The 26133-nt window shown below is 39.1% G+C and overlaps 1 protein-coding gene across 2 annotated transcripts; it reads right to left on the bottom strand.

Annotated features, from left to right (window-relative positions):
• Nucleotides 1-1430: 1430 nt before the first annotated feature.
• Nucleotides 1431-23742, bottom strand: cbwd (COBW domain containing). Of its 2 annotated transcripts, none has more exons than XM_033618762.2 (16): nt 23620-23742; nt 22280-22428; nt 22007-22093; nt 20782-20878; nt 20408-20499; nt 16845-16904; nt 16113-16150; nt 13005-13051; nt 11853-11939; nt 11605-11649; nt 10956-11012; nt 7605-7656; nt 2909-2977; nt 2757-2822; nt 2491-2617; nt 1431-2054 (listed from the first exon to the last, which is right to left on the bottom strand). In XM_033618762.2, exons 2-16 carry the CDS (start codon nt 22392-22394, stop codon nt 1981-1983), a joined length of 1113 nt encoding a protein of 370 aa, XP_033474653.1. In that variant the 5' UTR covers nt 22395-22428; nt 23620-23742; the 3' UTR covers nt 1431-1980. The 2 variants fall into 2 exon arrangements, with proteins under 2 accessions (XP_033474653.1, XP_078026777.1); XM_078170651.1 differs by having other exon boundaries at nt 22280-22435; nt 23621-23732.
• Nucleotides 23743-26133: the final 2391 nt, after the last annotated feature.

Here is a 26133-nt window from a genome sequence, read left to right as displayed (position 1 = left end):
CTCCCAAATACTAAAGAAAAAATGGCTTTCCTTTATGTGTGGGTTTTACGCGTCACCAAAATAACGACTGTTTCATTTCAGTCTAATCACTTTTTGCACTCCTGCAGGACAAATGGTCCACACATCCACAGTATACACCCATATGTGAGCCTGATATAGGCAATGTTCTGTGCACCATGCTTCCAAAATACATTGATAAGAGGTTAAAGTTTAATCTTGGTATTTTAATCATCTGCTATTACAAATCGCAGCAGCTCAGTCGGAGGTGGATGTTCTTGAGAACTTTAACACCACGCCTAGCCAGTGTTAAGAAACCAAGTGTTTCCCCCTCGGATCCCCCGCGGGTTCGTTTAGTTTGCCACCTCTGGATGCCCGCAGGAGGTGTGACCATGAAAATGGCCGTGGTGGGGCTTCCCGCAGCCCGCACAGAAAAGAGCCAATAGTCGCCTTAACGAGGCCATCAGCATCAGAATCGAGTAGGAAACGGCTCAGCTGAACGGTGCGCTCTGGGCTACAGGGCTCAGCTCGGCTTTATGACCCGGGATGAATAAGCGGAGTCATCCTCAAAGCAAACCAGCCCAACAGCGGATATGTGCTAAAGCCGTACTGCTAAACCATCTCCATTGCAAATGACCAAGTTGGGAAAACTCCACCTATTTCCTCACCTTACTGGGCCTACTGTGTGAGAGGGAGATGGTTCTCACACATGAAGGCTAAAGTCACAAATACCAGAAAATAGAGTGACTGTAATCAGTCAAGTATTACAAGCACCAACTTAACTGAAGCTGCGATTTAACAGTTTGACTTCAATTTTGTCCTATCTGAAACTCTCAGTTTTTTTTAAACATGGCAAAATGCATGACAAACAAGTAGATTAATAAAAAAAAAGTCTCTTTAAAGAAAACATTACATCTTCACTGGGAACCAGTAAAACTAGTTTTCAATTTAGAATTAAATATAACCAGTAAAAAAGTTTAACTGTGGTGGAAAGCTGAATACATTTTAGGAATCACCTAGTTTATCTGTAAATCAAAATATTACAACAAAATGTTCATAAACAATCATTATAGCCATTTATAAATTTGGGGCATTTTCTAAGAAATTTTGGTCATTAAACATGGCTTTACCTGCAATATTTGAGTCATCTCACTTCTGAAACAAACACCATCTTTTAATATATCCATGGCCTGCTGACTGGATGCATCAGTTAAAACTCCTGTATGAGTTTCATAACAAAAAAAGCAAAGATGTTAATGCTCTTACAGGAGCTTTTCACACTTTGTTGAGTATCATGGTGAACTTACCGCTTTAACACAAAGCCACTTTGTGTCTGTTGTCATGTTAATAGTCGGCTGTTGTCACCTTCAACTAGCCATTTTTAAATTCTTTTAAAAACATTGATTGTGTTTAGATATATGAGAGCAGTTTAGTAGATGTTCAGATGTTTTTTTTTTATTTTGAATAAGTTAAAAATACAGTATGTTGAAAGCCAGGAACATGAGCAAGTCTACTTGTTTATGAAATACAGTCTTGTACCACTTGATGTGGTATGTGCGACAATTTGCAACTTCCAACACTTTGGGGCTCCCGACTTTTAAAAACAGCAGAGTTTTACAAAGCCATAATCATGAAAGCAACCAAAAAACAAATGTATTGATTAAATTTCTGGAGCTTTGTTGCATCTTATGTGCACACATTTAAAAGGTCATTTTCAGTCTACGTTTCACAGCTTGTAGATCCGGCACTGCAGCAACATAAACACTCATGGATATACTGTAGCTTTTAAAGCAGGTAGTGGTGAATTATCACAATTATAGCCTATCGATCCCTACCGTAAACCATCCTCTGACTTACCCTGTCTTTCCTATAGGACAGTAGTGAACATCTGAAACACAGTCCCAGATCTGTGGATGGCCAAAGCCACGACCTTTGCTCCAGAATCATCAGTTTTCAATGCAAAGACGAGAGAGAAGCTTGTAGCTATTTTTTCTCTGCTCCTTCCAACACTCTAGAGATGAACTGTTCCTGCAGGATGCTCTTGTCCAGGTTTCTACCTGCAGGTCAGAGTAGAGACAAACGTGAGGACTGATGGAGCATGGATAAACACACAGATGTAGGTATGTTAGGTGTTATGTGGACAGTTGTTCTCAAGGTTATGCAGAAATCCCAAGGCAGTCTGATGTAAAAGGGAAAAGTGGGTAAGGCTGTATTTTACAGGTCTGTAATTTAATAACATTTTCCTAAACAATTCCAAGGAAATTCCCTGGAAAAAATAACTTAATTTGGTACTTGTCATGGATGAAACTACTAAACTGTGAAAATCCTCATAAAATGTTTTTTGTACTTCCTCCATTACAGGAACATTAGCACATAAACTTAAAAACTAAGATTATCAGGCCGTTTTGATCCATTTAATGCAGTTCAATGGATCTGCTTCCTTCCCAGTGGTGTGTAAGAGTTGTGCGAAGAAGTGTGCGTGTGTGTCTTCACCTATAAAGACCAGTCGGTTGATCCGCGGGTTCTCCTCCCAGAGCTGTGGCGTCTCATTCAGGTCATACAGCTCGTGGACCCCCTGCAGCATCACTTGGTGATTTTTACCTGCAAATGAAACTATGCCCTGCAAAAGCACAAGTCACAAGTCACGAGTGACACATTAACCGACGCTGAATGAAGCGTTTGGAAATGATTAATACAGATAAAAAGTGGCAGTTATTGATCACCGCCGCCACCGGGGTGACTATTGTGTCTCACTGTACCTTTAACCGAATGACAGTCATGGGTTGCCCTTCTTTGTTTTTGAACATCTTTTCCCAAAGGAGATCCTGAAACAGTGGAAAATGGTGTTTACTTTACAAAGGAGTGTATTGTGTTAGAGCTAATTAGTAATGGCACACGGACTGTAGAGTACCTGGATGAAGATATTCAGGGCATCCTCAGAGAGATCTCCAGCCACTTCAAACGTCACAGTTAAAATACTCTGAGGATGACATTAAATACAATATGTAAGTGTTATCAATATACACCAAAAATTAGACATTTTGTGGTTTTGAAATAAATGAAAAAAAATCATGAAATTGTGGTTCAGAATTTCAGTAAGATCCAACATTTTTCACTCACTAAAATAGATAGATAGATATATTAAACTTTGTGTGTGTTGCCCTCTTGACCCGCTCACTCTTGGAAAAGAGATTTTAATCAATGGGACTTTTACCTGGTTAAACTGAGGATGTATAAATAAGAAGTGATTTTATGCAGCAGTAAAAGACGTGATCTGGGGTCTCATTTAAAAAACAATGCATAGGATCCACACTAAAAATGTATGTATGGACAAAAGCCAACAATGGCCTGTGCCAAAAAATATTCAACAATTTCAACAATTAGGCTTCAACCTCAACCTCACCAATTTCCTGTCTCGAAAATGTTCATAAGCATGGGACAAAGGTTTTCCCATCAAGTCTGTTTTTACAGATCAAAATGTTTGCATGGGAAGTGGCGTACGCCTCTTTCAGGCCTCTTTTTGTGCGTACGCAATGTTTATAAATAAGAACCTGATCATTTACATAAAGCGACATTTCACCCTAAAAGTCACCTATAGTGCTATTTATCAGTCTCTAGATTATTTTGGTGTGAGTTGCCGAGTGTTGGAGATATCGGCTGTAAAGATGTCTGCCTTCTCTACAGTTTAATGGAACTAGATGATTGATAGATGACAATTTTCTTTCTACCGCACTATAACCACTGACTGTATCAAGGCGCAGAAGGATGCGTACATCTACCCATGGACTAGAGACTCGTGCTCTTGACAGCGCAAGATGTAAACATTAATAGCGTCCTCCTCGGCTTAGCTGTAATGCATTCTCGGAACCCATCGGTTGTATTTGGTGTCTGACTTCCGGCAGACGGCGATACAGCCTCTGGGGGCAGACCCCCGATTTTATGGCATTCCGGTTTGATTTGGGCGGAGAAGGCGAATTTCCGTTTCCGACTTCTGTTTATATATAAGTAAATATGCTGAACCATCGCGATGGATTCAGAGTTTGCAGTGATGCCACTTATGTTCCGCCATGTTAGTTCACCGCACGGGCCGTTTAACCTGGCAACAACTGCAGCCGGCTCAAACGTGATTAATCAATATCACGCGGACTACAAACAGGCTACAACCGGAAACCAGGGCTCTTCCGCTCTTCTTCCGGAGGCAAGATCTCCGGGGTTTGCCTACAGACTCTACATTCACTGAATGTAGAGTCTGTATATAGAGACTAGCTGTGATGTAAGTTAGCTCAGGGGTGCTAGGTGAGCTAGCGGTAGATCAGACCAGAGCTACACCACTTTAAACAGGTGAGAGAAAAAAATATGTATTTTTGATTTTGGGGTGAACTTTTAAGTGAAAATAGCACAAATAAAAGCACATATGCATTATCAAAAAAGTGTATCATTATTTTAGTTATTATTATGTCATTTAACCTGCCAAGGGACTGCAGATGTGAATTAGCTTTAAGCTAAATACAGTGGTGGAAAAAAGTTTTCGGACACCCTTAAAATTTTACACAATCTCAAATATTATCATGAAATATTTGTGGAAAAATCTTTTTTGTGTTTCAAAAGGTGTGGCTGCATTAGACAGATACAAACAAATACAAATTATATTTTTTTGTTTATTGTTTACAAGAAAAACTAACAAAACTAAATTCTTGACAGTTTCAATATGTCAGTTCTCAACATTGTCAGTATCAAAGTCAACAAATAACAGAGAATGTGTTCAAAACTGAACAAAAAATAAATAAACCATCACATCATCAAATTAATATTTAGTAGTCCTGCCACTGGCACATAGTAGAGCTCTTATCCTGACTGACATGTTCCCCACGAGCCTTTCACACTGTTGAGGGGTAATCTTGTCCCATTCTTCTTGAATTACTGCTTTTAATTCTTCTAAATTATTTGGTTTATGCTTTGAAACAGACCTTTTGATAATCCACCACAGATTTTCAATGGGGCTCATGTCCGGGGATTGAGCTGGCCACTCTAAGACCTGGATACTGTGCTCCTGCAGCCAAGTTCTACTGGCCTTGGATGTGTGGCAAGGGGCATTATCTTGTTGAAACATCCAGTTTTTACCTCGACGGAACAGTGCACGCGCAGAAGGGAGCATGTGGGTTTCGAGAATGGTACAATACTTGGTAGAGTTCAATGTGCCATCACAGACAGTGAGATGACCAACACCAGCAGCACTCATGCATCCCCAAACCATGATACTGCCTTCACCATGCTTGACAGTAGGTACTGTACATGCTGGAGATAATGCTTCGCCTGGCCTTCTGCGTACCCTCACATTAGTAGGAGGAAGATAAAGCTGGAAACTGGACTCATCTGACCACAAAATCTTCTTCCAATTCCTGGCTGTCCAGTTCTTGTGTGCCTGGGCCCAACGACGCCGGGCTAACCTCTGTCTCTCATTGATCAGGGGCTTCTTGATAGCCTTGTAGGACCTTAAGCCATGATCTAAAAGTCAGCCACGTACAGTGCGGGTGGAACACTGGACACCAGTTTGGTTTGACCACTGCTGCTGAAGCTCCTGTGATGTCATTCGGCGGTTTTGCCTGCACATGCGGATCAGGATGCGGTCATTTCTTGCTGAAGAAACCCTTGGACGCCCAGATCTTGGTTTGTCTTCCAAGCTGTTGGTTTATCTGTATTTCTGCAGAGTGTATCCAACTGCTGAAGGACTGCATCTGCACTTCCTGGCTATCTGGCGCTAGCTGTACCCTTCCTGGCTGAGAATCTTTATCTTCAGGCGTGTTTCCTGCGTTAGGTTCCTTGTTTTAGCCATTTTTGTGTCTGAAGAACTTTCAAATGTGCTGGCTTTATGTAGACACGAAGCTTGGCAACAAAAATTGTGTCTTTTAATAAAAAGAACGACCTTCATCACTGGTACCAAAATGACCCAATACTCAAAATTTCTTATGTATTTTTATGGAACCAATCAATTTTAAGTTTTAATGGCTTTTTTAGGATTTATTTAGTATTTTGGCTGTGACTGTACTACAAGAAATTGCACTTGAAGACCTAAGAGTGATTCTTAATGCAATATTTCACAAATGCATGGGGTGTCCGAAAACTTTTTTCCACCACTGTATGGTGTAATACATTAAATGGCAACATTTATGTTTAATATTGTACATGGTCCCTCAATTTATGTGTAAGCAGCATTTTAATGTTGTCAAAACAAAGTCACTTTATATTGGGTAGTTTAAAGCAATGCCTATTTAACAAACTAATCAGATGTTTTATGTAGTTCAATATTTCCCTTTGTAATGTAACAGCGTTGAAGTGTATGGTAGCATAAAATGTAAAACCCTTAAGTAAGGTACAAGTATCTCAAATTGTACTTAAATATAGCACTTAGATTAGTAAAGCTTTTATATGTTGAGACTTACATTTTCAGGCTGTTTTGAAGCCTTACAGTTCATTTATTTAAAATACATTTTTACACTTATTCTCAGTTCACTGAAACCAGCGAAGTCATTATGAACGTTAAACAAAAGAAGTGTTTTTACGCCCCGGCTGATGGCTTTGTCAATGACCGTGCCAAAAACCACAACTCCACTCGGCACCTGAAACCCCCTCTTTATCTGCCTGCATCCCCCCGTTCTCACTCCTTTTCTCTCCCACTCACACACTCCCTCCTCTCCATACTTCCTTACAGCATTAAAAGGGGCACTTTGTAGATATTTGGGGGTTTTGTGTTGGAGTGTTAAGGTTACACACTTCCTTGTCATTTGGTATAACAACAGAAAAACAGCACTCTCATTTACATGAAAAGAGCAACACGGGGAAGAGGAGGGGAGGGGGAGAGAGGAGGAGGGTCTGAGGGGACGGTTGAGCTTCATGCGGGAAAGGGAACTTGGAGAAAACGGACAACAATGCCGTTATTTACCCACACAAACAACCCTCATCTCTGCTCATCCTGTGATAAAAGGTCATGGGTATAAAGCACAAGATGAGGCCTAATTGCTGTGAGGAGTCATGTGGTCAAATGGTACAGAACTAAACCTGGAATAAATATTTTCATGATTACATCTTCATGAACAAGAACTTAACTGATGTTTTGATATTGAGAATACACTATGTCTTCTCTTACAAACAAAGTCCCCTGACATATGACACATAACTGCTAATTAAACCGTGAAACACAGTCTGTATACTACATTTTATGACATCTGGATTATGTTCTAACAACTGTTAAGCCGTAACATGAAGCCTCCAGTCTGGCCAACAGTCTACTGAATGTCTGTGCTGCTGTGTATGACCGAGAGTGGGTCTATTTGCAGTGCAACAAGAAAACATCAAAAGCCTCAAGTTGATCTCAACACAAAAACTGAGGCAGGGAGGGAGTTTTCACTACAGTGTCACAGCCTGGGGCAATGCAAGGCACAACGTTAGCCTCAGGAGAATGCATCCCCTTTATCCCCGAGGAAATGATGTGTTGAAATAAATTAGCAAACAAAACAAGGAAAACTATCAGAGATGCAGAGACAGGCGAATATCAGCAGTTAATGGATAAAAGAATGAATCAGGCAGAGTTCAGAGCATATGAACAATACCTTGTCAAGATGGGGTCTTGTATCTTTCACGAGTTGGAGCTTCTCTGCCAACCTGTCAGAGGAGAGAAATGATTTAATACCATAATATTTTTTTTCCCAGTTTCATCCAACATTAAGTCACTAATTTCCACTTTAAAAGACTCAAAAGCTAACTTTGCTGTGTTTACTACCTTGACTAAAGTCATTCATGTCATATATTTAAAATGATTCCACAGATGTATTTGTCAGCTGCACTAGAATCAGAGTAAGATTTATCACCAAGTATGGAATTTGCCTTGTGTTTGGTGTGTACGATATGCAATTAAGAGGAAATAAAATAAAGGCAAAGTACTGCAACTGTCGAGAACATTAATATAGAATAGAAAAATTACAGTAAAATCATGAAAGAGACACTGTATAAAATACTATAAAATAAAAATGTGGAACAAAGCTGTTTTAGGATGACAGAGGCATGGCTACCTTTGCACATTATGTCATGGTTGACCATTTCTGCTCCATAACTAAGGACTCTTAAGTCATGACAAGATGTGAGGACATAAATAAATTAAAAAAAAAAAAAATTATTAGCTTGCCATCACTTTCATGTTGCCTTGTTATTTTCTGTTTGTTACAATCGTGACATTTTTTAAGTGGAGGCTTCAAATAAGCCCACAGGGATTTTTGCTTCTCCCTGCATTGTATAGTATTTGTTGTCTTTGTCATGTTGTGTATTTTAAATTGTTCAAAAACACAGAACAGGCAGGATGTATGCAACCAGTGATGAGAATTCATAGGTTGATATTGTTTTATTTTTAGGACCCACAAGCCAAAAAAGTAGGGAATTACTGTTTTAAGCTGCTGTTAAAGTTGTTTCTAGGATAAAGTATTTTACAAAACTGTATTAAATTAAATCTTAATCATGATTTCATGACTGTGTTTCTGTTTAATTCTGATTTTGTGACATATTGGGTTTTTATTTTGTCTGAAACTAATTTTTTATTGCTGTCTATTGTGAAAAACTGACTTTTAATGTAATTTAATTTAATGTCATGGTCTTGTTAAATACAGATTATATAAAATGACAATCTGAAGCAACACATGTACTGTGTCTTTACTTCTTCTCCACGTTCTTTCTCTGTTCTGCTGGTCTACACAGTTTTTGTCTTTGTGGTCTTCTAATACCCTTCATGCTGTATCAGTGCTTAATGACACAACTCTGAATGGACTTGTGAAAACTTTAGAAATGGCAATTAAACCCTACAAAACACCGACCACCACCCCCAAACAAACTACAGCCCTTGTTCTCCCCATCAGACCTCCTCATCCTCCCCCCTCCTCCCCTGACCTCACAAGGAGGCTAAATGTTGTGTCCAGCAGCTTGAGCTCTGCGTGCTGTTAGTACCACACAGGCGGAGCGGCGGGGGGGCGCTTCAAACAGCCAGCGTGGGATGGAGGGGAGGAGGGGCCTGGACTCTCAAAGGCAGGGGGAAAGGAGCTATCTGTTGGGACAAGGGGGACTCCTCGGGAGCCAGTGGACACACACAGCTCTAATCCTCTGCAGCTGGTCTCAGAGACACTGACCGAGGGCATGTAAGAGAGCTTTAACACCGCGGCCCGGTTCATTCACATGAAAGGATGAACACTGACTCTATTCATGAGAATGACATTCTGCAGGGGATACAATATGATGACCACCCTGCGGTGTAACAGGGGCACCCTCAATAAAAGAGTGTGTTAATTAGAGAGGAACATGATGAGCAACATTATCAAAGACTGTTGGGTACACAGTTCGGACTGATAACAAAGGCCACTGATGCAGTCAAAATAAGTTCTTGATCTTTCACTGCAAGTTCTGAAATAAAACATGACGGGTACTACACGTTATCAGAGTACACACTGGTATTAGAGCTGAAAATCTCTGATTCCAGCTTCTTCAATGTGAATAGTTTTTGTTTCTTTACTCCGCTGTGACAGTAAACTGAGTATTCTTTGTGTTGTGGACAAAACAGGACATTTGAAGATGTCATTTTGGGTTTCGGGGCAACATTTTTGTCATTTTCTGACATTTGACAGACCAAACAACCACTCACAAATCCAGAAAATTAAGAAGATCCAGAAGATTAATTAACCATGAAAATAATCATTAGTTGCAGCCCTAATTGGTATCAGCATACACAGAATATTAGCCTAGAAGTAACAAGACGTTGTAGTGATAAAATGCCAACAATACTGAAAGTTCAAGGGAATTTAAAAAGTGTTTCCATTTAATATTTTGCCCACTAGAGATCACTGACAAGTTCATTTTTCAGCTGTGAAATGTCTCGCTTAGTTAATTTGTTCTCACATTTCTTCTTGTCACACATTTACGTCATATATATCAGGAAATATTGTTTATCACTGTATATTTAAAAAAAATAAATTAAAAAAAGAATACCAGGTGTTACATACGTGTAGAGCGTTTGAAACTCTAGAATATTGATACTGGTCTCCGCCTCAAACATATCATGATAAATAGGGCTGCATCTAACAATTAATTTCAATATTGATTAATCTGCCCATTGTTTTCTGGATGAATCATTTTGTAGCTTTCAGAAAATAGTGAAACATACCGTATGTAACTATGTAATAGCTCCCGTTAGAAGAAGCCAGCAACTCCAAACATACATATTCAAATCCTTGGTGTGTGAATCTATTTGTTTCTACGTGACCAGATACTTCTTTGATTAAGCACCCACTCCCTTGGACACAGGGTTGTAAGTGTCTTTTTTTTTTTTTTTTTTTAGACTGTTGTTTATGCTTTATCCGACATCAGACCGACAGTCCAAAAATCCAAAGCTTTTCAGTTTCTTTTCATGTATGACAAAGAAAAGTATCAAATTCTTACATTTAAGAAACATGAAAACAGCAAATATTTGACTTTAGTTCCTAACAAATTACTAAAACACTCATTCAATAATCAAAATAGTTGCCAATTAATTTTCTGTCGATCGACTAATGGATTATAGGGACTAATTGTGGTGGCTCTCGTTGCAAACATCTGAGGTGACAACTACTTGAGTTGTTCTTTTTTGACCGTTTCCTTCCTCTTTCCAGAGAGGAGGGTGGACTTTACAGTTGTAAATGTTGTAATTTGTAATATTTCATTAACAAACAGTGTCGCCATTTCATCATCTGTCTACAAAATGTCGCACTCAGTACTTATCTTTGTCACAACCAAATTTCAGGGATCCTCAAAAAATTTATATGTTTAAAAATACCGTATTTTTTGTTGTCAGTATTTTTGTTTTCTTAAAAGTAAGTTTCTTGTCTGTCACATACATTTTTTTTTAATAAACATATTTTGTGTACATGAAAGGGACAAAACCAACTCACTTTGCTCCATCCTTGATATCAAAGGAATGCAGATCCAGCACTTCAGAGAGATCCACCCTGTGGAAGAAGGTCACTGATTATTAGTTGGCTAAAACTAACATTAGGGGCAACTGAGTGAACTGGCTCAAGCTAAAAAGTTGTGGGAATGTTTTTCCGATTAACCCCTCACTGCACGCTGTCTTTCATCTGTTCACCCCGCTCTGAACTCTGCGGGGGAGGGCCAAGCCAGTCCGAAACACACCCAAACCTTTGATACACACTGCTTGCTTTAGCCAGATGCTACCTGGGTCCAATAACACCCAACATGCTAAGACAGAGGGCACATATACACACATATTTGCACGCTCGCACATTTACACATATACGACCATGTCGGCCTGAAGACCTGGGGTCAGAGAGCAAAGACTTGTGGGTAACTGGACACCATTGAAGGTTTGGTGTTCATTCAGGGTGCAGCAGTTTGTGTACGTATACGTGTGTGTGTGTTGGGGGTTTCTCCTGAGCAATGTCACGCCTGGACTGCTCCATCTTTGATATAAAGATCTGAGCAGGTCAGGAGCAGCACGTGGAGTTCATCTGTTACACTAAACAAAGCCAGGAAGCCAGTGTAAGGCTGGAAAAAGTTCATTTTTTATTCTGAAGAACTCACCTTGACCTCTGACATTCCAGAATCTTGACAAGCCCATTTATGGACCTGAAGTGACAGGGGAAAAAAGTTAATACTTAGATAATGGACAGATTAGACCTTGTTCCTTCTAAGCTATCCCCCTACAACTTTGCTCTTTCTGCCCTAACAAGGGAAGCAAAATGTACTGTTGTTCCAAAGTTACATAAGGAGCTCAAAAATAAGATAACATAGATAAAAAAGCAGAACAGGTAAAAGTATATGAAGCTGACCTGACAGCATCTCGAGTCTGAGCGAGCTCCTCCTCATTCACCAGGTCCGTTTTGTTGATTATGGTCAGGTCAGCGAGGGCAATCTGCCTGAAAAGACATAAAATACAATGTGTTCATATGGCAAGTAACACAGTTTGCACAAAATAAATAACAGAGACAGAAATCCCACAAATTTACAAGTGTACGAGTTAAGTTTGAAATGTACGAGTTTTCGTGGGTGGCAGCGGGCAGTGCATGCCAAACTCAAATGGGAGCTGAGCGTTGTTTAGTTTAGAGGTGAAAACACAAACAAAGCCCAAGAATGCAAAGGGTCATGCAACTGGTCTTTCTTCATCAGTGTATTTGTTCAACAACAACACCACACAGCTGCTGGAAGAGACAAACAGAGAGACGCCCGGGGAGACAGACAGGCGGGTGGCAAGAGTACGCTCAACGGCATGTTATGAGCCTTTATGTGGTGAGCGGTTGGTTCAGTCTTAAAGGAATAGTAAATTTTTGCTCTCTTGCCAATGAAACACCACCTCATCTCTGAAAGACATGGAGACAGAATCATGAGGGTGTTGGTGCTTACGCTGATGTTTTGGATACATGGCTTGTAGTTTACTTTGTTCATTGAGATGTTTTATATTGTACTATCGTCCGTTCTACTGTCAATCACTTGTTTTAATCTTGTGCTGCTGCCTATCTTTGTCAGGATCCCTTGAAACTGAGATTTGTAATCTTAATGGAATCTATGCTTGCTTAATACAGGTTAAATAAAATGAAATCTCTGTACACTACATATAAAGGTACCACCACCAGCTGGTTACCTTAGCTTAGCATAAAAACCGTAAAAAGGGGGAAACCGCTAACCTGGCTCTGTCCAAAACAAACCTACTACCATTTTGGAAGCATGTCATATCATGTTCGAGATTCTAAGTCATCCGCTTCATGGTAATCTTAAGTGCTATATCTTAGGCAACTGGACTTGCTTGAGTTTCTTGAAGATGTTTCTCTTTACGTCATAACTTAACATGTCATATCATGTTTGTTTAATCCATAATAATAGCAGTGTGGTTTCGCTCTGTAAGAAAGGAAATAGGTGTATTTCCCAAACTGTCAAACTATTTATCAAAAAATAAGAAAAGAAAAAGAAAAAATCTGCAAACATACCTTGCTGCTTCATTGACGAGTCCCTCTGCTTTTTCCTCTGTTAGTTGCTACAGAAAGCAGAAACGGTGGACATAAGTTACACATGCAACCAGAAAATGAAAGAAAATCAAGTACTTAATAGAGCAGTGTGTAGGATTTAGTGCCATCTAGCAGCAAGGATTGCAAATTACAACCAGCTGTAGCTTCTCCCGTGTACAAAGCGGGAACTCCTGGTTTGGATTCCTTCAGTGTTTATTGTTCCGGAGGTTTTGACTGGGAGCTGAATTACCCACAGAGGTCTCTTGCTCTCCAAAACAAATGGACCCGGTGATTCAAACCAGTAAAAACACTGAATAAAGCAGTTTCACGCTACAAATCAGTGTTTTAATGAGGCCACTGAACTCGTCACAGAGGGGCTGCTAACTGTGTTAGCCATTGCAAAAAGGCCCTGTCTGTGACGTGACCAGATACATCTTTGATTAAGCACCCACTCCCTTGGACACAGGGATGTAAGTGTCTTTTTTTTTTTCTTTTTTTTTTTAGACTGTTGTTTATGCTTTATCAGACCAACAGCCCAAAAATCCAAAGCTTTTCAGTTTCTTTTCATGTATGACAAAGAAAAGTATCAAATTCTTACATTTAAGAAACATGAAAACAGCAAATATTTGACTTTAGTTCCTAACAAATTACTAAAACACTCATTCAATAATCAAAATAGTTGCCAATTAATTTTCTGTCGATCAACTAATCCATTATAGGGACTAATTGCTACTTGAGTTGTTCTTTTCTGACCGTTTCCTTCCTCTTTCCAGAGAGGAGGGTGGACTTTACAGTTGTAAATGTTGTAATTTCTAATATTTCATTAACGAACAGTGTCGCCATAATATGTGTTTGAGATTCTAAGTCATCCGCTTCATAGTAATCTTAAGTGCTATATCTTAGGCAACTGGACTTGCTTGAGTTTCTTGAAGATGTTTCTCTTTACGTCATAACTTAACATGTCATATCATGTTTGATTAATCCATAATAATAGCAGTGTGGTTTTGTCTCTGTAAGAAAGGAAATAGGTATATTTCCCAAACTGTCAAACTATTTATCAAAAAAAGAAGAAAAGAAAAAGAAAAAATCTGAAAATCTGCAAATCCATGATCCACGAACAGTGTTTTAATGAGGCCACTGAACTCGTCACAGAGGGGCTGCTAACTGTGTTAGCCATTGCAAAAAGGCCCTGTCTAGAGCCAGCGTTTGGTTTGTCTGTTCTGGGCTACATTAAGAGAGTCATAGTTACTCATGGCTTCCCATCTCATGCTTATCCACACACACTATGAGGCGGCTTCACACATGACTCCGTTAGTGCCCTTTACTCCATCTCTGGAGTTTCTCACATGCGGCCCGCCTCTTAGGTGAATACCCTTGGCACCGTGAGGTTACCACCCTGTCACAGGTTGCAGGTCTTGCCTAAGCAACCTTTATTGGAAAGAACAGAGTAATGGGTACGAGTACCCTACTCAGTATGTTTCCCTTCTAGACCCAAGGACCGTCGAGACCATTACCACATGCTTGACACACCCTAATGCATGCCAGTGCTCTTGGGTCCGACTTAACTAAGACATCAGGTCCGTTGTATGTCCCCCGAACGTAGGGTCTGGAGATCAGGCAGATCGCCGTACCATCCAGGTTGACTCTAGATCCAGAGTCAGGGAACCACAGTTAATTACGCCGTGGGCTGGTGCTAACAGACAGGTAGCCCCCTGTCTAGAGTCAGTGTTTGTTTTGTCCGTTCTGGGCTACTTTAGAAACACTGCATCCATGGACGAGGACCCACTCTGTCTATGTAGATATAAACACCTCATTCTAAGGTAACGAAAACATGACGGTTCTTATTTTGAGGTGATTATAAATGAAAGAAAAAATACTTTTTATATTAGATTCCATTTCTGCCAATATACCCCCCTAATTCCTACACACTGGACCTTTAAAATAGATAAAATTGCTCAGTCTGACTTCCATAGATTTCCAACTTTAAGCACATTCTTGAAAAACCAAAAGTATCAGTGCATGTTTGCGACAGCCACAACGACATGTGACAGATAAATTGGTAAAAGAAAGGCCCGTCTTTCATCTTTGGGAACTAAGTGACTTTCTCAACACGTGAATCCACAGGAGATCGCTTTTCATTTTCTGCGTGCATCTTGTGCTTACACTGGGGATGCAGGCAGCTTTTTCCAAAACAGTTTAATATGTAACAACAGACAGAGCAGGAGGTGTTAATCTGGATCATGACCCCTGAGTGTCAAACTGATCTGTCACTGTGTGCATCACCACTACAGCTTCATTTCTGAGGGAATGAATGATAAAAAATGTGATTAAAAAACCCAAGAGAAGAGCCAACTGCTTCTTTTTATTCAACGACCTCTGCACCAGGAGACAAAGGCCCTTCAGAGGGTGTGAGTCCGAGGGCCCGAGTTAACTTGCAATACCTCAGACAGATGGATATTTTATGGGACAGATGAAGAGAGAGGCAGGTGAGTGGATGTGACAGTCCTATTACAATGGTCACATCTCTGATATCAATTACTCCGTCACTATCAGTTATCTTCTCCTTCCTTCTGTCATTATTCCCTTCATCTTGCCTCTCTTCAGTGAGAAGACAGAGCAGCACCTATAGGCCATGAAATGTGTCACCTCACTGAGTATGACACCTTCAAATTAGAGGCCATTATCTAGGTGTCACTTGTCCTGTTCCTTTTATATACCACAGGGAGGGCAGGATGTGTGTGTGCTGCTCTGCACTGGGAGTTTACGAACAATTCACAAGTTTAGCAGCTTATTCTGGATTCAAAGAGTAGTTTGGGTATTTTTTCAATCTGGACCCCATTTTTGCATGTTTTAGTGTCTAAATGGGAAACAACCGTTTCTGAAATCAGTCTAGTATTGAGTGACAGGGCTGCAGCCAGCAGCCGCGAAACACACTGTAATGTAACTACTGGAGACATGTTCACGCTTTCAATTTATGCCCACCTAAAATGTTTATTTTTGCCACTGACAGGCTCAAATTTTTATTCATCTCAGCATTTAACATAACATTTTCTAAAAAAAAAAAAAAAACAGTATCTTCTTAGCACATACCTGCAGTCCATACTTGGCGTCGATGACTGTGACGATGCCTACAATGAACAAAGTATAAAATTAATTTAAAAAATGAAGTGTTCAGTGACTCAAATGTAGTTCCACAACCTGTGGACTTGTTTTCCTAAGCTGCCTTTTGGATTATGTCCATTTGTCTGAACCACTTTCTCCAAATTACTTGAAGTACACTTTTGGTCTGCTAGCCTGTCACAACAGAGTGGACAGCTGAGTATTTAGTGTGCGGAGCGAGACACCATTCATGCAAACACACACACACACACACACACACAAACAAACCAGTAAAACAGATACACAAACAAGAAAATATATCTTAGCCTGTAAACAAAGCAGAGAAAATGTCTCTCTAAAATTGGACAATAGTCGGAGCTGTCACAGCTTCAAAATTACGACTCTTTAATTATAGCACAAATAAAAAGCACCATCCCTGCTGGCTTAGTAAAAACTATTTGGGCCAATTGTGTCTGACTAATAACATTTATTAGACCGAGTGTTAAAATAAAGCATTACAAGTCTTTCAAAATTTAAAAATATAATACTTCCATTTATCAGTTTAGTGTTTTCAAATGGCAGCACCAAAATGAAGTTAAACCAGTGAGAGCAGCGATGTCTGAGGAGTTATGTCTAACACAACTGCACTAACTAAGAGTATTACCACCACCAGTGTCATTTCATAATAGACAAAGACACACTGTGTCATTACGAATATCTTACCATCCAAATAGATGTCACTGCCGAGCTCTGCGTCGACCCAGAACATGGACGCCACCGCTCCTGCCAGAGGATATGAACTAGTATGTTAGATTTTACATGCATACCTACAAATCCAAAGTTTCATAATGTCAGGCAGGAAATGTTCTTCACAAGTAAATAGAGGCCATTTTCTTCATTTTCCCCAGTAATTCACTCATTTAACTATATTTTCCATACTGCCTTCAAAAATATAAAGAAAGCCAAGCATAAAAATGCAGTCCCCTGGCATGTTACATAGAAATTACACTGTCAGACATCAGAGACAATTGATTTAATTCACAAGATTGATGATGATCTGCTTAAAGAGCCAACTTACCCACTGTTTTTTTGCGTTTCAAGTGCAGTACCTAACCATGTCGTATTGCTAATATGTTTAAAACAGTATTTAAATTCACTTAAGGATGCAAAAAATTATTATTGTCACTATTTAATAATTTGCAGAGATGTGTTCAGTTTATCATTTGATCATTTAGTCAATAAAATGTCAGAAAATACAGAAACTTGCCTATCACAATTTTCCAAGTGCAAGGTAACATCTTCAAATCACTTAAAACGTATGACTATTCATTGTAGAATAATATTAAGCAGAGAAAAGCAGCATATAATCACATTTGAGAAGCTGATATCAGCATATTTTCTGCATTTTTGCTTGATATGTGACACAGGATTAATGTCCATAATTCAGTCATTTCAATATGAAATGAACTGACTTTATTCAACGACAGCCACATCTTAAGTTTTTTGTGTTTAAAGTCATTATTGTTATATTTTCAGAAACCCTGTGTGCAGTCTTTCCTGTCCGAGCTCTGTGGAGCAGATAAAACCAATATCAGAAGCTTTCAATTGTTTATCTCCTGCTGGTACATTTGGTTTGTTTCTATTTTCCTTCGGACGCGGTTATTACAAGACCCTATGTTACCATGCCAGCCACAGCTTGTTCACATAATGCACTTTTGTCAAACTGCCAAGCGAGAATAAGAAAGCATTGTAAATATTTGATGGCTGCGTAATGAAAACACTGTTTTTGAGTGGCATGTTTCACATAACTCATCCAACCTCTTCCTGAATGGAAGAGGAGAATCCCCCCGGGAGCCTTTATGATTGACAGCAGTGCCAGGGCCAATGACAGACCTGTCCGAGTCGATAACGAGCCTGTCTCAACCAATGACATGGCAGAGGAGTGAGGACAGCCCCGGTCTGAGCGTGCTCTGTTGGTTCTGTCTGTGAGGCCAAGTGGTGTGTGTCTGCACACGCCGCTACCTCCTGACACCTGTCACTTAGCGACACACCCCGATTGTCACAGCGCTCGCCCTGTAATGGCCTAATATTGATTTCCTGATTCAAAGTTGAGAGCTGAACGGACAGCTAGGTTGTGTTTTTGGTTTTTTTTTTGCTGCCCTGATGGAAATAGGCTTGTTGGATGCTTCTGTCACAGCAACACAAGTCTGGTCCTCAGAGTTACAAAATGTTTCCCCTCTGATGTGAGTTTTAGAAAGAAATTTGCTGGCGGACTATATTTAGACTCAGACAGAGGATAAGGCATTGCTTGATCCATAAGTCATCCCTAAATATTGTGCCAGGAAGCTGTTTTGTTCTGAGTAACATAAAAAAGACACAACAAACTATAGGCAGAGGCAGTCTTAAGTCAAAATGAATGTATGTATATACAATAAAGTGCAAAATGGTAATATCATAGTGGACATTCAACAAGTTAACTCAAACATGGCTTATAGCTGCTGGTTGCTCATAGATAATATGTCCATATTGTGCCGACTAATTCAATTCAGTCTGATTTATCATCGTTCCGTATCAACACTACTATCGAGTGAGTCCTGGGAACATTTATTAAAAGATAATCTAAGTATTTTGCAACCTGGACCCTATTTTCCCATGCTTTTGTCTCTAAGTGACTAATAGGAACAACAATTTTTGTAGCTGGCCCACTATTAAGCAAGATCTCTGCAGCCAGTGGCAGCAAAACAAGCTGCCATGTGATCCCTATGGACATTTAAGCACCATCATTTCCCATCCAATGAAAGAGCTTGTTTTTTGCCACTGAGAGGCCCAGATCAAATGTGTCTGTCATCATTATGAAAATGATCCTTACAGAGATAGACTTTTTTGATAAAGAGTAAGAGCATTTTTGTTGAACCACAAACAGCCGCAAGATCTCTACTGCAAAAACCCACCAGACTCCATTTAAATGAACAGCGATTTTATCATTAAAGGTTAATTTTTGTAAGATTTAGGGTGATTTAGTGGCGTCACGTGGTGGGGAATGCAGATTGCAACCAGCTGACACTTCTCCTGGTTAGAGGTCTGTCAGTGTTCTTTGTTCAAGAGGTTTTTACTGGGAGCTGAATAAACCACAAAGTTCTAGGCTACTGTAGAAACATGGAGGTGAATGTGGTGATCTCCATACATGAGGAACTGCTACCTATTCAGACATTAAAGGCTTACTTTAAGGTAACAAATACACAATAATTCTTATTTTAAGGTAATTTTACACTAAGAAAATATACTTAGGTGACTCTAAATTGCCTGTAGGTGTTAACGTGAGCGGGAATTGAACAGTTGTCTGTTTCTATGTGTCAGCCCTGTGATAGTCTAGCGACCTGTCTAGAGCGTACCCCACCTCTCGTCCAATGACAGCTGGGGTAGGCTCTAGCCCCCCCACGACCCCTAACAGGATAAGCGGTTACGGATGATGAATGAATGAATCAATAAATGTATTATATTCCATTTTGGTCAATATATCCCCCTAAATCCTTCACACCTGGCCTTTAAAACACACTTAATTTAAGGTCAACAGAAATAAGATAAAACTCACAAAAATCATCTTGGTTTGCTTCCCACTGTTCAAACAATCACCAGTTCTGGATTGGTTTCAATAAGCCCTTCAGTCAACCCAGTTAGGTGTGGAACTATACTGGCTTTATACATGCTAAAATGACTGTTTATTTAAAAGGAGTCTGGTGGGTTTTGTGCTGGTGATTCCAGGTCTGATTCTGGTTTAGCAAAACAAGGATTTTACTCTTTAACAAAGAAGTCTGTAGGGATTCTGTCCATAATGTTGTCAGAAATTTATGATAACAATTTGAGCCTGTCAGTGGCAAAAACACACATTTTTAGTGGACATATGAGGGTGCATTTGCGAGAAGTTTAGCTCTCTTTATCAGATGTTCAATCTGGTCTGCCCTGTTTTATTACTCTGCAGTGGTGCTGGTATCTTTTAGAAGTTACACAATCGTTACATTTCTTGCATAAAATAGATGTTGTTGTTTGCCAGCTGACTCTCAAATGTCTGTGCTGTGTGTGTGTGTGGGCTCGAAGAACCAGGTCCTCTCTCTGCCTCCAGCCCACACACAACACCCCTCCTAGTGTAACAGCTGGTGACTCCATGAGGTTTCAACAGGATACATATCACTGTCTACATGCTCCCCGGGCCAGAGCTTGAAAAAACAACAGTCTACTTAACAATCAAATGCAGATTTATATGACAACTTTGCAAATGTGTGATATACCTGGATCAGCGAGTCCTGTGGTTTCTAACAGGATGTAGTCAAACTTTCCTTTCTTCTCCATCAGGTTCTCGATGGCTTTAAGACCGTTGTCCCTGAAAAATTACAGCCGACGATTGAGTTAAAATGGCAGTTATGAAGTATGAATGTATTGACATACATTATACCTCAGAGAGAATGACCATAAAACAGTTTTACTGTGCACTTATACCCTCATTAGCACAGCAGTTTACACGTATGTAAAAAGGTGAGGCATTGGCACAACAATTTAAACTGAGGGGATGTATTTGAAAGAAAGGCAAAGCAACAAGTTTGACCTTTAATTTTTGTTTTAATTAACATTCTGACACCTAATGGAGTACAGGTACTCTACATACTTGACGGAGCAGCAGAGGCAGCCATTTCTCAGCTCCAGCCACTCTTCATACAGCTCTCCTGCCTGGCTCACCGCAAGGGACTTCTCAAGGGCGCTGCCTGCAGGCGGAGGATGAGGATGGAAGAGAAATCAGGAAAAGATCAGCTGATAAAGACTAAACAATCAACCAGAGATGCTGCATATCTATATTCTGAAAGAAGAATAACGATTTCAAAAATGTGAATACGAACACCCATAATAAGAGGTTGCGGACCACTTAAACAAGTTAAAAAACAAAACAAACAAACAAAAAATATGGCCAAACCAGCTAAATTCAACATAAATCCAAAGTAATAAGTACTGTGGAAAGGATCGCGATGTATCGCTAATGTGAATCTACTAATCAACTCTTGATAGTATCCTACACCTTAAAATTTCTAGACATTGTGTATTTAAAACATGGAAATATTTTTTTGTGTTGAACAAAAGCCTTCCTGTCTGTGTTCATTTTTTTTTTTAAATTAAAGGAAGGAAATTATAAGGTAATTTAAGAGAGCTGTTTATTTATTAAACATGTAAAGTGAGAACCAATGTGCGATACAGATGTGTCTCAGTTTCGGAAGTCAAACTATGGAATGGACTCAGTGCTGAGTTGAAACTGTTTTGCTCTTTGTTGACTTTTAAAAGGGCCTTAAAATGTAAAATGATTATGGATTATAATGTAAAATGATTAAAATGTAAAAGAAGTGAGGATTACAATTTAGAGTAAAATGTATTTAATTATTAATTTATTTATTTACTTCCTCTTATTTACTTCCTTGTTAATATTCTGGGTTATCCTTTGGTTGATGTAGAATGGCAAAAATAAGCCTGGAGCTTCAGCCTATTCCTTTTTCGGTTCTTGACTGTGAGAAAATTTGTGTGAAATAATCTTTGTTTCTCAACATGTATGTAACTGAAATAAAAAATATTCATTCATTCAAATCAATGCAAATATGACACTTGTTGCTGTAACAGAGTTTCTCTAACTCTAATAATACACATTAAAAACACATTCATGAGCCTCTTTCAGTTCTGGGTAAAGTTTTTGCTCTGCTGCCCTCTTCTGGATAATTGAGGGAACAACATAATCATAAGACTGGCATCAGGTTTGTGATATGCACAGTTTAGAACAACTCTGTTTGGTGCAAAAACAGTTAAAACTACTACTCATAGTGATTTCTCTCTGAAGGTTATTATTAGTTTACCTTCTCCAAATTCATTGAGTATGACAGCAATCCGTTTGTTGTGTTGTTCTGTTAAGATGTAGTTCAGGAGTGTCGTCTTTCCAGCACCTATAAACACACAAACACAGAGAAATTATGAGGAAGTATGACCCAAACTGATTACTACGTGAACAATACCCTGGTCCAGCACCAGAGCAGCTTTTGGTTGTGATGAGTATGGACTGACAAATGTCTGAGACTATAATCTGCTTTATAAGCTCATTAAAGCTTTGAGTAATGCAGACAGTCTCTCACCGAGGTAGCCTGTAATGATGGTGACAGGTATCTGCTCTGTAAGAGGACCAGGCGGGGTGACGATGGGCACCAGCTCTGGGCAGTCGTCATCGTCCTCCATCACCATGCCATCCATACCAGGGATAATGTTAGTCAAACAGGGACACAAGCTGGATCCGATGAATCAGACAGAAACAGGTTTAATGCTCCACTGCAATACTGCCAACCTCCTGACTCTGAGCTTTCTCCATAGCCGTCCTCTCCCTTTGTAACTCTCTCCCCGAACACATTCAAGACTGCATCGATCTCTCCCAGTTCAAATCACACATCAAAACTAACTAATGTAACGTGTCTTTGAATACTATGAAAAGTGCTCTATTATTAATTTATGAGTAGGATTACACAAAAACTGTGGAATGTAACAAAGTAAATTCACTAAAGTACTGTACTTAAGCACCATTTTGGTGTGCTTTACTTGGGTATTTTCATTTTATGCTACTTTATACCTCTATTTCTCTACATTTCAGAGGCAAATATTGTACTTTTAACCCCACTACATTTATTTTAAAGCTTTTTGTACTTTGCAGATTCAGATTACCAACACAAAATAGAGTCAACTAATACATTTTGATATATTATTACAGACTAAACTTCCCAGCATTATGTAAAGTAATTAAAATTAGCACCACCTTTCCTACTTACAGCATCAATACAGTGATTTACACATAAATTCATCAATTATTGTAGTCCAATTATATAACATGCATTATTCTGAAATGGGCCATTCTACATAATGAGTAGCCTACTTTTGCATTTGGTGCTTCAAGTACATTTCGATGCTAACACTTTTGTGCTTTCATTTAAATAATATTTTGAATGCAGGATCTCTACTTGTCACACAGTATTTTAACACTGTAGTATTGCTACTTTTACTCCAATAAAAGATTTGAGTACTTCTTCCATCACTGCACACAAAGCACAGGAAAATAATCATGAACAAATACATCAAATTTGTTTTAAAAGCATCTTCACATCTATCACATAGCTGACTGTGATATTGAGCAACATTTAGGAATGTGTAAGTCATTTACATGCTCGTAAATATTAAGCAAATAAAAAGACCAGTCAGCTCAATAAGTGGTGGCTTTACCCTAATTAAAAATCCTTAAACGTCTAAACAACACTCAAAAAGTTAAGAAGCATCATCTGTGTCTCCTCAGCATTGGCAGTTAGTGAAAGTGTGTATCCACTGAATGAGCTGAGCCATCATGGACTTTATCCCCTCCTAATACCTGCTCAGTGCACCACGACAGCAAAACACAGCGACTATCCTCCGTTTACGAAGGCTGTAAACAAATTACCTGACTGTTCCTCTCTTAAATGCAGATATTCAAAGTTTTCAGCAAAAATATTCTCCTTTTCACTGCTGCTGCTAGACGTTTTGACAGCGTGCGACACTGAAGAGGCTCCGTTCAGATCCTGACGCCGCGGCAATGGTTCCGCTTCCGTTCACAGTAGTCGGAACACAAAGTCTACCGGACCGGAAGAACATTATGAATAATATTAGAGTTAAACGGCGAATAAACTATAAATAATTACAACTTTGGCTCGACAATAAATTCACAAACATTTAGTTTCTCTCCGCCCCAGCTACAGTTTCTAAGAGCAGATACATTTTGGTGTCATGACATGTATTGACCACTAGATGGCGACAGAAACCAGATTATGGCAGAGATGTCTCACTTTGTCACTTCACAATTATCTGTGCAACTTCAACTATAAACTCAATATTTTATAGGCTTACCACAGAGCTTACCACTCTGTCAATAACAATGCAATAAAAAGCATACCAATTATATCAAAACATAGCAGGTCTACTGGATTGTACGTCAGATTGTGGCATGCATGACATGGTGGCCCTGAATAATCAACACTTAACACTGTAAATAGTCATATTCAACAGATAAATACGATAACTACACTCAGTATTTATTGTCACAAGTCTACAAGTCAGTTTGGGAAATAATGTGCATGAGTAATTTTAAGATGTTTCATGTTAAAGAATGGCGAGAAATAAGGTAAGTGTAAACTCACAGCCTCTCTATACAAATACAGGGACGTGCACAGCTCCTATGCCTATACAAGCCATCTTGAAGTGCGGGATATGCTATGTGATACATTTTTTGTGAGCTTAACGAAGGGACTACATATTAATCCTTGCAGCGGAATACCTTGGGGTCCCCCAGAAGTGACCCCCTGCAACCTGCTGCACAGATAGTGGATGCATGTAAAACTATTGCAATTGCTCTAAACTATTTCAACTGTCCTAGATCATTTAGACATTAAGGTACACTCGATTATTAAATAAAAAATGATATACTTTCCCGATAGACTTTTCTCAGTGCAGGAGTTTAGCCCTATGTGGCAAGTATAACACACGTGTAACTAATAATATTAATCACTGCATTTCATAGATGTGAAAATTAGAGACCTGTCACACTACACCTTTCAGTGATGACGCAAAAGGTTGTTGTGATAAAGGTTTGTTGTGCAATGCCTAAATGAGTATTAGTAGAAAGGAGCTCCCTCTGACTTTCTACAAGTTAATGTTTTTTTTTTTTTTAAAAAAAACATTGGTAAGTTAAAGTTTATTGGATAAGCTGCTGGAGCCTATCCCAGCTGACAATGGGCGAGAGGCAGGGTACACCCTGGACAGGTTGCCAGACTATCACAGGGCTGACACATAGAGACAGACAACCATTCACACTCACATTCACACCTACAGGCAACTTAGAGTCACCAATTAATCTGCATGTCTTTGGACTGTGGGAGGAAGCTGGAGTACCCGGAGAAAACCCAGGCTGACATGGGGAGAACATGTAAACTCCGCACAGAAGACCTCAAACCCGGAACCCTCTTGCTGTAAAGTGACAATGCTAACCACTGCACATTTGCATACATAATAAAACCATCAATACATGCCATGTATCAATACAAGAAAATATACTATACTATACGATACTATACGGTAGTACTATACAATACTATGTTATACTATACTATATTATCTGATACTTTACTATACGATACGATACAATACTATATGATACTATACGGTACTATACTATATGATACTATACAGTACGATATGATACTATACAATACTATGTTATACTATACTATACTATACTATATGATACTATACAATACTATGTTATATTATACGATATGATACTATATGATACTATACGGTACAATATGATACTATACAATACTATGTTATACTATACTTTTCTATACTATACTATACTATACTATACTATATGATACTTTACTATATGATACAATACAATCATACCGTATTGTATCATATAGTATACTATATGATACAATACGGTACGATACTATACTATACTATACTATACTGTACTATAGTATCCGATACTTTACTATACAATACTATACTATACGATACTATACTAATGATACTTTACTATATGATACTATACGATTCTATACTATATGATACTATATGATACTATACGCTATGATACGATACTATACGATACCATGCAATACTGTTATACGATACTATACTATAGCTACTATACGATACAATACCATAGTATACAATACTATACGATACTGCATTGGCTTTTCCCCCCACCCTTAAAATGTAGATCTAGGGGCATCGGTAGCATAGTGGATAGTGCCAGCGCCCCATGTATACAGGTGATACCCTGCTGTAGCAGTTGCGAGTACGACTCCGGCTTGCAACCCTTTGCTGCATGTCATCCCCCGACTCTCTCTCTCTCTTTCTCTCTCTCTCTCTCTCTCTCTCTCTCTTGCATTTCTCACACTGTCCTGTCCATTAA

This window comes from Epinephelus lanceolatus, chromosome 9 (genome assembly GCF_041903045.1).
Source record: "Epinephelus lanceolatus isolate andai-2023 chromosome 9, ASM4190304v1, whole genome shotgun sequence".
Taxonomy (NCBI): domain Eukaryota; kingdom Metazoa; phylum Chordata; class Actinopteri; order Perciformes; family Serranidae; genus Epinephelus; species Epinephelus lanceolatus.
This window is presented reverse-complemented; position numbering and strand designations above follow the sequence as displayed.

Excerpts from the sequence above, each read along its gene's own strand:
- cbwd (XM_033618762.2), bottom strand. The coding sequence starts at position 22,394 with ATGGATGGCATGGTGATGGAGGACGATGACGACTGCCCAGAGCTGGTG. Across the intron at positions 11,650-11,852 it reads CAGACTCGAGATGCTGTCAG|GTCCATAAATGGGCTTGTCA; the intron begins GTCAGCTTCATA and ends CTGTCACTTCAG. Across the intron at positions 7,657-10,955 it reads GATATCAAGGATGGAGCAAA|GTTGGCAGAGAAGCTCCAAC; the intron begins GTGAGTTGGTTT and ends CTCCTCTGACAG.